The sequence below is a fragment of the Meleagris gallopavo genome, chromosome 1 (genome assembly GCF_000146605.3).
Source record: "Meleagris gallopavo isolate NT-WF06-2002-E0010 breed Aviagen turkey brand Nicholas breeding stock chromosome 1, Turkey_5.1, whole genome shotgun sequence".
In the NCBI taxonomy this organism is placed as follows: domain Eukaryota; kingdom Metazoa; phylum Chordata; class Aves; order Galliformes; family Phasianidae; genus Meleagris; species Meleagris gallopavo.
In genome coordinates this window covers 35,288,838-35,301,703 of record NC_015011.2, presented here as the reverse complement: position 1 = coordinate 35,301,703, position 12,866 = coordinate 35,288,838, and the positions used below count along the sequence as shown (strand labels likewise).

The window sequence follows — 12,866 nt, the reverse complement described above, 5'->3', positions numbered from 1 at the left end:
GTTCCAACCTCCCTGCTGTGGGTTGGTTGCCACACACCAGCTCAGGCTGCCCAGGATCTCACCTAACCTGGCCTTGAATGCCATCAGGAATGGGGCACCACAGCTTCTCTGAGCAGCCTGTGCCAGTGCCTCATCACTCTCTGAGTGAAGAATTTCCTCCTAACATCTAACCTAAATCTCTCCTCTCTTTGTATAAAGCTATTTCCCCTTGTTCTGCCACAATCCTCTTCCACGTGGAGACTTCAGTCTTAAAAGTAGTTCTGGCCATTTTGTCTACAGTCAGCAGGTACACTGGGTCACTGGCCAGCTCCTGCATTTGCAGTGCTGAGCAGCTTCCAGTAAGACTCAAACTCCAAGCAACAGGCATTACACGTATCCTCAGTGTTCCTCCCTCCCTAGGATAGCATCTTACCCGTAAAAGTTTTTAAGCACTGGCCAATTTTCCCCTTCACCTCTCACACCAGCACTCAGAGAGACAACCCATGAGGGTTGGCTGCGCTGGTGCCAGGGCCCGGGGTGCCGACAGGGCTGTGTGGTCCCATTGGGACAAAGCACTCAGCAGACAGACAGACAGCACTGCAGGGACTCTGGCTCCTAAGAAGTGATCAGAGAAAGATGCTGTGCCAACAAACCGGTTTAATTGCTCTGAGTGGAAGGGAAAGCGAAGCTTGCTAAAGCAGAGAGACAGAGAGCATGACGGAACTAAACTCCTCAAAGCAAGAGTGCATAAATATTGAATACACGCAGAAAGCAGCTCTATGGATGGCTCTGAGGAGAGCAGATGTGTGGCTGAGCAGACACTTCAGAGAATACACCATAAAAGCTGAAAACACACAAAGCCAAAGGGGAATCAGTGAATAATCCTCTGGAAGGAAATCCCCAGCTTCCACCAAGCACAGGGATTAGAAGGACTTGTCTGAACCAACAAAGCACAGAATGCTGCAGCAGAAGAGTGAATTTCAGCTATTCTTCCTCAACATCACATTCCGGCATGACAGAGGTGTGTCAGTTGTGATGTTTAACTTGTAGTGATTGTTAAACTCTCTGCAGTGTCATCCCTGTAACCATTACTCACTTCCAGAGGCCCCGCCACATTTCTACCCCATTTGGGAACATGACATCTGATGGAGTGAGATGCATGAGCTCAATTCACTTCTTGCCTTCTACACAGAGAACTGGCCACGCAAACCAGGCACAAAAGCTTCTGGAGCACAGACAGAGAGGATTTTGTTAATCTGGATTTGTAAGCTTCCTGCTACTGGCTTGGCAGTCTGAGAGAATCTGTGTCACCGCACACCTCCTCCTTTGGGAAAACAGGGAAATATAGTCAGGCAGAAAACCACAGCTTTTCCCTGTACCTGTGAGAAGTTACCAAGTATTAAATTTCGGGGAAAAAATAGGTAACCAAACCTGAAACCACATGCATGTGGGTGATGTTTCACGATCACAGAGAATGTGAGAGCGTGCTGAGGGAGTTCAGCAGCTCTGCTCATCCTGGCAGTCGTTTCATGCTCCTTTCTGCAGGGTGGGACGGTCCCTTTCAAGAGCAGGCATCCCAGAGCAGGCAGGGCCCAGGTGATGCTCCAGTAGTCCCTTGCAGCACGTTGGTTGGAGAAGCTCTGATAACAGTTAGGTACAACCACACCAAACACCACTGCAGCTCTTTAGAGCCTGGGAGCATCCTGGGACGACAGAGAGGGGACAAGAAAAGCTGTAGGGACCGAATACAGCTGAAGTAATTAGGTCAGATCCAGTACCTTTTCCAGCCTTATCCATTGCCTTTTCCAGTATTGTTTTTCAGATAAATATTTCTGGGAGGTTTTTACATTTCCTTGCACTGAGCAGGTGATGATGATGGATTTCATCTGGATAGACGTGAAAGCTTGAGTTTTAAAGTGAAAGTTTTCTACTCAGTGACAAATAACCAAGTAGGCACAGCAGTATCTTTGTCATAACTCTTTTTTTTTTTTAAAGAGAAAACAAAGATATAAAAACAAAACAGCCAAACTTTATTACTTTGGAAATACAGTCTATATCATAAAGGAAATGTTTTAAATATTTGATATTAAACAATAGCAAAGATCACTTTGCAGAGAATAAATGAGCCACGTCAGTGTTTTCAGAAACTGTCTCTCAACACCGCTATGAGCCGGGCAGCTGCCGGTGAGGGCGGACAGAGCACAGTGTGTTGGTGCAGATTGGAGCTTTTGGTAGCAGATAATTATTTACTGCCGCAGCAGAGGAAGCAGCTAGCTGGTGCTGGGCAGGGCGGACTCCCAAGATTAACCCTCTGGCAGGAGCAGCTCTGCCACCAGCCGGGACGCGCGGTGCCAAGCCTCACAGTGTGCTGAGCCTTCCCACGTGAGCGAGGTTCCCCGGCGGCCTCCATCCCCGCAGCCCCGCTACAAGTGCTTCTTCCTCTGGATGGCCTCTGCTCTGGCAGCCAGGCTGCGGGCGCCGGCGGTCAGCGCCACGATGAGGACGCCCACCAGGAAGGTGACCAGCGGCCAGAGGAAGCAGTGCAAGAGGACGGTCTCGTCGTGGGTGCGCTTCAGCATGACGTCGTCTGGCCTGCAAAGGGAAGGAGCGTGAACCCACCCGGCACCAATGGAATGCATCTGGTGTGGAAGCAATAAAGACATCTTATGTGCATATTTCTAACTGAAACGGCCTCAGACACCGCACGAGGAATTCCAGGTGCGATTACAGTTCCTCTCCCAGCTGTGAGCCCTGGCTGGGCTCCAGCCGAAGCAGTCCACGGCCTGAGCACCTGAGCACATCCCAAGGGGCCCTGTGGGGACTGGGCAGTGGTAGCTAAGATGGCCACGTGGTTGGCATATCCATCACCAAAGGGAGCAGAGTGAAGGACAGAGGAGGGAAGTAAGGAGGAGGTGCCTCCAGAGAATTCAATGGGAATTCAGCCAGGCCAAGTGTCTGACAGCTCAGTGCCCACCTGCTTCCCACGAGCGTGGTAGACGGTGTGGGCCCGTGCAGGCAGGTTCTCAGCCCTAGCTCTGCCTGCTTTCCCTGCAGCTTAACAGAGTTATTAAGCCAGTCTCATAGCATTTGCACTTTTTGGCTGCTTTCCCAGCTCCAGCCAGATACAGGCAGACTGCTGGAAAACCATCTGCAAAGGAAGGAAGCGAACTTTGTCCAGTTAGGAAAATACACACCATTGGTCCTAGCTTTGTCAGACCAGCAGTGGGCTCTCTTCTCCTGCCCCCAAGAACTAAGCATGGCCATGGGCAGGAACAGTCACTGGTACAGTGGCTGCAGCACATCTCCCACAATAGCTCCATCACACCCAGAATGCAGCCCTGAGGAACCACCCCCAGCCAGGGGAAACACAGAGAACCCCCTCCTGCTGCACCAAGAAACTAAAGGAGATGCCTGCACACTGGCAGACGCCAGCATCTCTGTGTTACCAACAGTGATCATGAGCAGCTTGGCTACATAAAAGCTGACACTCAGCTACATAAAAATTGATCAAAAGAAATTCAGGTGCATTCAACAGCAGAGATGTGAAGTCTGTTCAGCTGAAATCCTCCAAACACATCATCAGGCACAAGTGGAGACTGAAATTTGAATAAAATAACACAGTGTGCACAGACTCACCATCTATGCCACCTTAATGGCAGCACCTAAACAAAAATCGTTTCCTGGGAGGCGTAGTACTGCTTACCTTCTGTTCATTGTATCATGACCTGTGATTAACAGAATGCTAATTGACCATAAATAGATAGCACTCAGTTCTCTCAGCTCTAAGCTTGCAAGAGACTGAATTTGAAGTTTGTGCTTTTAACAATATTAATATTAACATTAACATATTAACATAATAAACAAAGAGTTCAAAAACAAAAGGCACACCAATAAACTAGAAAATTGGATTCAATTAAAGAAAGAAAGTATGGCTGCGGAGAGCAAGATATCCTTTTAATTGAATCTTAAGAGATTCAGGAGAATATCTGATGTGACTGCAGTGATGGATTCCAACCCTCATTGCAGGTAAGGCTGCAGCTCTTTCCCTTTGGAAAACAGGTGTGAAATTAGTGGAGTTTCAGTATTTGCGCTGGTTTTAGTTGTATGTTATTATTAACAGTAGTTGCAGTAGCAGTCCTTGAGTCATACTTTATAGAAAATAGGAAACAATTCCCTGTTAACTGCTCACAGCATCTCTGCAGACAATGCACACTGCAAAGATGTGGTACTGCTCCTACAGTGGAAGACACTGCACAGCACCACCAACACAACCAAGAAAACCTACAGACATCTCAACCTTAACTCTGAAAGCATAACTTCCCCTTTTACTGCCCAGACAAGGAAGGCAGAAATCTGTATTCGTTGTAAAAAGGCAAAACAGCATTAATTTTTAGGAGGACTTCTTGCTCAGGGTCATAGCCTCTCTGCCTCTGAGCAGGGCTGCCTGGATGAATGCGCACTGAGTGAAGTTGATCTCCACCAGACCCCATGGAGCAATTACCATGCAGCATGCAAAGAACTGCTTGCAGAGGTTACCAGAAAGTCATGCAGGACCAAAAATCTACAGGCATGTAAATGCCTCCGTTATCATTTATTTACTACACTGTGGAATTTCTGTGACACAGCAGAAGCCACAGAAGTGGGGGTGTGGGATAAGGAAACTTTACATACATTTTTTGTATTCAATACGTCTGCCTGTATCTTTAAATATATGCTATCTGCACGCACTCACACTGCCCAAAAAGGTTCACATGCCTTCAGCTTCATTACAACAAGCACTCATTAGTGCTTCTTCCATTGCTGCAAGGCCTTGGCATGCCACAGGCAGGGGCAGTGCCTTCCTGGCCCCCTGGCCCGAGCACAGCTCCATGAATAACACAGTGGAAGAAAGGATAGGAAATAGCAACACTGTCTTCTAACTGCAGGGAATTAATTGAGAGAACTGTGTGTGTACCAAAGCAGAACAAGATTTCTATTCCACCCTATATGGATGAGCAGCCCTATGGTTGCAGCACCCGTGGCTTCTGCAGAGAATTATTCCCAGGTAAATAGCCTACAGGGTATGCTCAACACCATACAGGTGGTCAATACTCACTAGTCACTACTATTTGCTCTTCAAATTTGATGTGAATTTGTGTGCAGCACCATGCAACATTGAGAGGTATAAACTACACTGCAGAAAAGCAACCACAGTATGTTCTTGCTATAATGGATGAGCCTAGAGCTGAAGATAAATAACATCGTTTAAATTGACATATGTTCCTTTGCCTATCTCTGCATGGCATGAGATTGAGGGCCCTGAGCTGATGGAGATCTTTATTGTCTTTTTGTCATTGTGATTGGTATCGATTAGACCTATAACTTGAAGAAATTAATCACAGAATTGTCTACGTTGGAAAATACCATCAAGATCATAGAGTCTAACCATGGACGTAACCTCACAAGTCCCACCAGTAAACCACGCCCCTTAGCACTGTGTCCACATGTCTTTCTTCTCAAACTGATTGAAGTGTGCCCCACCAGCCTACAGGAGATGCCCAACAGTGAGTTCCACATGCAGTAACAATTCTGACAGCATAACCAAATTAAATTTTGTGAAGAGAAGATGATGCCAATTCATTTCTCTAGAATTTTATTCTACCCTTTCAAAAAGCTACTGATATTACAAGTACTACTCTATCTAGGGGTCCTATCACTATATTCTACATGTCTTAGGCAGACTGACAAGGAGAAGTTTACTGCAGCACACAAAATGCTGACAGAAGATTTGCACATTTCTTTCCTGAAGTGAACATATTTTTCCCTCTGTTTGTATGATTTTTCCTGCTTGGCAAGCTCTTTAATTATCATAGCTCCAAATGTATACCTTAGCAAGCACCCTTAGAGTCAGCAAAACGTAATTTTCAAAGCTTATTCCTATCTCCAGAAGAAAATTGATGGTGTACACATTTCAACCTAGACTATCTTCAAGTATCTCTGGCAGCGAGCCTTTCTTCTGCTGCATATAAATTGCTGTACAATCAAAAAAAAGTAGCACTTCAAGGCAGCCATAACATTTGGCAATAACATTTAACAATACAGGACTCAGCAAATATAAGGAAAAAACCTTGCCCAAGTGCTGCACAATTGGCATAGAACAAATGGCAGACCTTAGGCAGCACACAGTCTCTGATAACTTTGCCTCAGTCTCACCTGCAGATGTGACATGAGAATCAGCTCACCCACCCCAGAACACCACCTGGGTGTCTGCACCTGGGCATATCGCCCTGAGCTCCCTACAGGAGAGAGACAAACACCTCTGGGCAGCCAGCATATGTCAGGCATTTATTTTGAATGAGACTTAAAGATCCTATTTCTCTCCACTGTCACTAATGGCTAACTTTCAAAGCATCTCACCCACTGTCTCAGATGAATCCCATTCACGATGTCGCCTGCAGAAGATCTAAGCATCCCCTGCCTGGTCAGCAGCCTTTTGGCCCATCCTGTGGACCAAGGCTGCCCCTAGCAAGGGCCAGACCAGGTGCGATACCACTGCACAGGGTGTCCTGAGTCACTAGTCCCTAGAACACACCCCAACTTACAAGCTCTAGACAGTGTTTAGTCCCTACCATAAGAAACAACCAGATTTTGCTACAAGGCACAGGTGGTTCCCCCAAGCAAAAAGCTGGCTGGAGACAACAGACTGTTCTCCTGGGCATGCCAACTAGGCCTACATTCTCAGCAGGGAGGGGATGACAGCCATAGCCAGAGTAGGAGGAACCTGAAGGCCTGAGGTGTCCAGCAGATTGTCCAGAGGAGTCAGGCCTCTCTGCGTCTGCCAGCTTGCTTCAGTTCTCCATGCCAGATCCCTCTGGAACTGGAAACTAAGCCCCACAAAACCTTGGCTGACCTGGAGACCTTAAGTATTTTCTTTCCACTTCCTCATCTATATGGACCTGTCATCCCCTTCATTGCTGTTCTGTCAGATTCCTCCAAGTATGCCTGCACACTGTGAGTACAGTCAGTTCCAGCCCCCACAGCACTGTCACATCACAGCCCTCACATCACCATCAGAACAAGGCGAGCAAGAGTGCTCCCCCCTCTTCCTGTTAACTGAAGGAAGGAGACTGGATGTGACCCTGTGTTCATGCAAGTCACACCAGCACCAGGAGTAAAAGGAAGAATAAAATAGAAGCGGTGATACTTTGAGTTACAACTTTCTACTTTCCAAGCATGTGTGAAAACTGACAGTTCTGTGAATATTTATTGAATGTATCTGACCTATTAATCCACTGTGAACACAGTTCCTGAGTGAGTTTGCACTATTTACTGGTCTTTTTCTTCCAGCCCCTCATGAACACAAGAAGGTTTCTCTCTCCTTGAGGTAAAGAACTAAATACCCAAATCAGCAATTTGCCATCAAGGCACTAAAAAAAGATGCTTTTTGCCACAGTACTGCATGATTTAAAGGGAACTTTCCTTAGAGTTTTGTATTTTTATCTCAAGTGGTAAAAATGCTTTTCCATTCCCACGTAGCTTTTCACCAATAGAGCTGTCTTACACAAAATTCTTTGCATTAAGCCTCATCACTACTTGTATGTACATACATATTATGCAGAAAGAACCAAGAGACAGTTGCTAAACACATATATAAGCACTTCCATCTATGCTAATGTACATTACTTACCTCAAGTGCTGGTTAAAATAGCAGGTAAATGGTTGTGAACCCACTTTCTCTTTCCAGTATTTCTGCTTGTATGTGACATTCTCAGAGTTCTCCTGATCATCTCTGGCACAGGGAGGGATGTAGGAACACTGTCAACACACACAGCAAAACAGAGTTACTTCTGTGCTTGAGAACACCAGGCATCACTTTCTCCACATTTTTCTCTTAATGCCAACACTATTGAAATGGGCAAAGAAAAAATAGTACAAGCTCCAAAGAAAGAAAACCAATAAGTAAGCTGAAGTTCACTTGACTTGCTAGTTACACCCTGCAGGTATTGGAAAAGAATTCAGAAACATTCAGAAACAATATCAAAGATTTATCTCAGAATCACCAAGGTTGGAAAAGACCTTTAAGATCATCCAGTCCAACCATCCACCTATGACCAATAGTACTCACTAAACCATGTCCTTCAACACAAAAATCAAACGTTCCTTGAATTTACCATGTTATGTTCTGTTACCAAACCAACTTGCCATGTAACACCTACGGGTATTTGGTTTGTTTTGTTGCTGTGATGAACGTGGAAACAATCAAAATATTCCAGCAAATTCCAGATGATGAGATATCTGGTATCTAGCTGATATTCTCTGGCACAAAAACCTTTTAATGCTACTTTTACAAAATGAGCAAAAAGCAGCACAGAAAGTTCAAAGGCTCACCTGAGCAGAGCAGTTCAGTGTTTTCTTCTACCACAGAGAAGTCAGCCATCGAGATTCTGGCTCCTGGCTTTGGGTATCTGCTTCAAAGCCCCAGGAGATCAAGGGCAGTCTCTCCCCAGCCACAGCTCTCTTGAGACTGGGCTTTCAGAGATTCAGCCCTGGGTCACTCCCAACACTCATACATTGTTTCCAAGTATTGTTTTTCACAAAATCACAGGATGGCTGAGGTTGGCAGGGCCCTCTGGAGGCCATCTGATCCAACCTTCCTGCTCAAGCAGGGTTGCCTAGAGCAGACTGATCAGGACCATGTGCCTTTGGCACACCACTCTTCCCTTCCAGCCACAGGGAATTCAACAAGAAAATACAAACTGAATCCAACAGTGGCAGTATTGGAATATCAGTGTCCAGGCAAAATTCCTATAATTACCAGTCATCCAGACAAGAGATCATTACAGGAGACGTTGAAACAACCTGAGTAACACAGCTGAACTTATCCCCAGATAACATAAGGCATGGGCAGTAAGACCACCTTTGCTGGTAAAACTTTTCCTGGATCCTTCAAAGACCTTCCATGTCCCCCAGATAACTTGTGAATCTTTCACAAGCTCCACAATCTGGTGAAATATTCTTTATCCCCATCCTGAATTTTATACTTAGGAACAACTACAGAGATCTCTTCCAAGAGAAGTCTATCAGAATGGACAAGCAGCTAACTGTTACAGTCTCTGAGGGCAGACTCATCACAGAGGACTTTTCTGTTGCTTATGGGTTGTTTTTTTGTTTTGTGTGTGTGTGTTTTGTTGTTGTTGTTGTTGTTGTTGTTTTTTTACAGTAGTTCCCATCCTTTTATCTTGATCTGAAAACACACTAGGTTTGTTTCTGTCTCTTCTCTCTGTATCTTCATGGGAAAAAAAAACACAAAGGAAACACATGGAAACTTGTCATAAATCACTGGGACTTCATTGGTTGAATCTCTTGAGAAACGACTATCTCACAGAAAGGATTGGCCCCTACCTGAGGAAGAATTGTCATCATATGAATCCTATGGGTCCTCCTGAAATATCTACTCAACCCAGTAAAGGCCCTGAGCAGTGGGCAACAGCTTAGGTCCAACCCCAAACTGTATTTATCACCTGCTGCACAGACACTGGAGCTTGTTTTCTTCCCCAGTATGCCATCAATAGTTCTCACTAACCTAGTGTTCATTTTGGCTCCTTCTGACCTATGTAGGTGGTGAAGCTTTCTTCTTTCAGCCTCCCAAGCACATTTCTTGGGCACTTTACTTGACCAGGTGCATCACTCTCCAAAGCACTGTTCACAGAGGATAGAAGGGAAGAATAATCTGGCAACTTCCACTGCCATGGTAGGTGAACCTGGGATGACCTCCAGCTTTGGCAACAGGCAGTTTCTGAAAGGTTAATTCCGCAGTCCTCCCCCACAATACACAGTGTGAAATCCTACCATCAAAATGTAACTAAATGCCAAGTGTCTGAAAGCAGGCTAGGATGCCTTGCACTTAATTGCAGCCCAAGAAGCAACATCCATTTTCAGTACAAGGGTCCCACCCTATAATACTTTGATGTTTTTTTCTTAAATCAGTTACAAAGAAGTTGGAGAACAGCACTCAAGATTAGACATTCAGAATAAACCTAATGATGTAGAGAGCTTTTCATAGGATCTATCAGTACATGGTGCACCTCCTACACTATATCACATCAACAATAACATCATTATGCAATTTAAATGCAGTCTCAATTACGCAGCTCAAAATCAGTACTAAGCTAATAATATTCACTCTTCAGTCAAAACTGCTGTTTGGATAGATGACTCAGGATTCAATTCAATAAAAGTGTCAGAGAGCAGATAATACAACTTCACACCACGGTTTTAGTAAGCTTTGTGTCTAGTGTGTTTGCTATGTGATGCTCCCCCACCAGTGTCTCTGCAGATACCTGAGAAGACTCCTAGCTGTTTTGAATGCTTTGCTGGAGCATATCACGGAGGAGAAGCAGAGACATGAGCCCTGGTTTAGCTTCCAGCTTGCATTTCATACTTTCAAAGATCAGTTCTTGCCTAATTCAGTAATATTTTTATAAAAAGAAGTCAGACCTGGTTAAGCCCTGAGGAGAGTTGTCTCAAGCCTAGAAGACATCTCCTGCATGAGGAGGCCAAGCAAATCTCAAGCACAAACAGATGCTAGAGCCCAAAGCAGAAGCAAGTCAAAGACTGACAGCAAAAGAAAGAGCAAACCTCTGGTCTCAGACTCTAAGAGCCTCATCAAGGACTGCCTTCCTGGCAAATGGCAAACTGCAGCATGTCCTGTTTGCTGAGGATGGCAGACAGCCTGGCATCGCAGTTTGGAAAGCGTGTGGTGAAACGGATTCAGGTTGAGGACAACAGCAAGTGGGTGGCAGAGGGACCCGTCCTGCCTCCACCATGGGATCACATGCCAGGCAAAGTCCCTACTCCCATCCAGTGTCCCCAGTGGGAGCTGTGCCAACAACATGCCCCTCATCTACCCCAGCTCCCTGAACCAGCTGGTGGGGCCAATGACTCAAGACCATTGGAGCATCCCTGGAGGAATCCCAACCCCATCACCAAACTGCTGTACTGGCATGAAGCAGACATCATGGCCTCCCAGTTCCACCTCTCTGTCTTAAAAGTTAGATAATAACTACTCCCTTTTTAGCTTTGCTTGTATAAGTATGCTCTTGGTATCACTGGAAAAGTACAACACACCTCTCAAACTAACAGTTTCTGATTCCTGATGAGTTTCTCCAAACTTGTTGTGCAAGCATTCCCTTACATTTCTGGGGTGTCTTCATGGCCTGAGAATAAGGAAGGGCTGCTCTGACCGTCTTTGCTGGCAAAGAGCAGAGGTGCATATGCGCTGAAAATTACATCCCCAGGCTCTGGGCCTGTCCCGCATCCTCTCAGCAGCATTAAGCAGCATAATCTTCCAGAATAGTGCTTGACTGTAAGGAGAAGTCTGAAAGCAGGACAGCAGATCCGACATCATACTGCCTAGCTAAACCCACAGCCCAGCCCTTCGCTGCTGTGCGTGCTGGCACACCCTCCATGGAAGACATCTCACTCTATGGCCAGGATGTCAGCGACAAACTGACTTCTCAGTTAATCCCCCTTAAGCCTTATCTCGGAGATGATTATTGCTATCAACGCAGCTGAAGAAAGGCTACCGACGCTCTGCTGAGATTTCTTCCTGAGACAAAAAAAAGGAAATCCACAAATCTCTCAAAGCAAAATGTAATCGCGTGCAGTGCTTCATATATACATTTCTGGATTAACTCTGACCCAGCTACATAATCTTTTAAGAGCCAAAATGAATTCTGGGCCATAGAGTGATGCGATCATCCCAGGAAGCAGGAGAAAAAAAAGTGTTTTCCTACAGCTGGAGCTCACCAAGACAGACAGATGCATTTATACACCAGCCCACTCTACCACAGAAAGTAGTTTTCATCTGAAGGATGAGGGATGTTTCTGGTGGAGACCAACTAGTGGCCAACTCAGTACGGTTCCGTGTTACAACAAAAAATATGCATTTGTCACACTACTGCTTTAACAACAACAGAAGAGCCACTCCATGAGGAGAAGCAGCCAAATGGAATGGAGAACACCGAGACCCTCCAAAAGAGAACTGTCCATGCTTTTTTTCCCCTCCTATCTGGGAGCTGATCAGCATGCTGTGTGCTTCATTCCATTAACATGTATGGGTGTGCTACAGGAGGAGGGCAGGCAGGAAGGGTTAAAGGGCTCCACAGGTGCTTGTTCATAAATCCATACTGGGCCCTAATCAGGAAACGTAGCGGATTCCCAGCCTGTTGCTACGCCCAATCTATTTTAGCACCAAATCCTGAAAGCTCTCAAAGAGGGCAATAGTTTAGGACACAAATAAAAAGAAGCTTGTAAGCACTCAGCCAGACAGGCTTGAATCCAGGAGAACGAAACCAAAGTATGGAACACCTCCTTTATCTCCTTTAAGAAGATAATTTTCCTAATGGGACCTAAACCACTTTCATTCTCATTGTGTACTGGTATTGCATGGGTAAGGAAAAATAGTTGGGCAGTATTTCTTTCTACATTCTTTTCCACTCAGTTAAACTCAGTTACAGCCAAAGAACACAATCATATCAAAACTACATCCTTCCTACTCGGTCTCGGCTGATCAGCCGGGTTCAGCCATCAGCCGGCAATACCACAGGTGTGCAGCCCAAACCCAGAGAGGCCGAACGGGGTTCCGAGTTCCAGTCAGGCTTCCAGAAGGGCGGGAGAAGGCGGGATCGTGGAGTCAACGGGCAGCAGCACCTCGGGAAGGGAGAAGTTTGCAGAGCTCCCACATCGCCCCAGCCCCGCAGCCTCACCGCGGCCGAGTGGTGCCAACCACTCAACCCAAACTCCGTCAGATTTACCGTCCCGCTTCCCGCTCCGCTGACTTTTCACCCACACCTGCTACGTGCCCGCAAAGCCACCGAGGGCCAAAAAGCGACGCCCGGTGCCCGGCC

The 12,866-nt window shown here is 46.0% G+C and overlaps 1 protein-coding gene across 1 annotated transcript in view; it reads right to left on the bottom strand.

Annotated features, from left to right (window-relative positions):
• Positions 1 to 1,975: 1,975 nt before the first annotated feature.
• KCNMB4 (potassium calcium-activated channel subfamily M regulatory beta subunit 4) overlaps positions 1,976 to 12,866 on the bottom strand; it is a 13,971-nt gene continuing 3,080 nt past the window's right edge. Inside the window, exons 2-4 of the mRNA XM_031552146.1 lie at positions 9,098 to 9,168; positions 7,646 to 7,773; positions 1,976 to 2,571 (exon numbers count right to left, since the gene is read on the bottom strand). Of these exons, the coding sequence (XP_031408006.1) occupies positions 2,403 to 2,571; positions 7,646 to 7,773; positions 9,098 to 9,168 (368 nt within the window). The 3' untranslated portion in view covers positions 1,976 to 2,402. The remainder of the gene's footprint in view (positions 2,572 to 7,645; positions 7,774 to 9,097; positions 9,169 to 12,866) is intronic.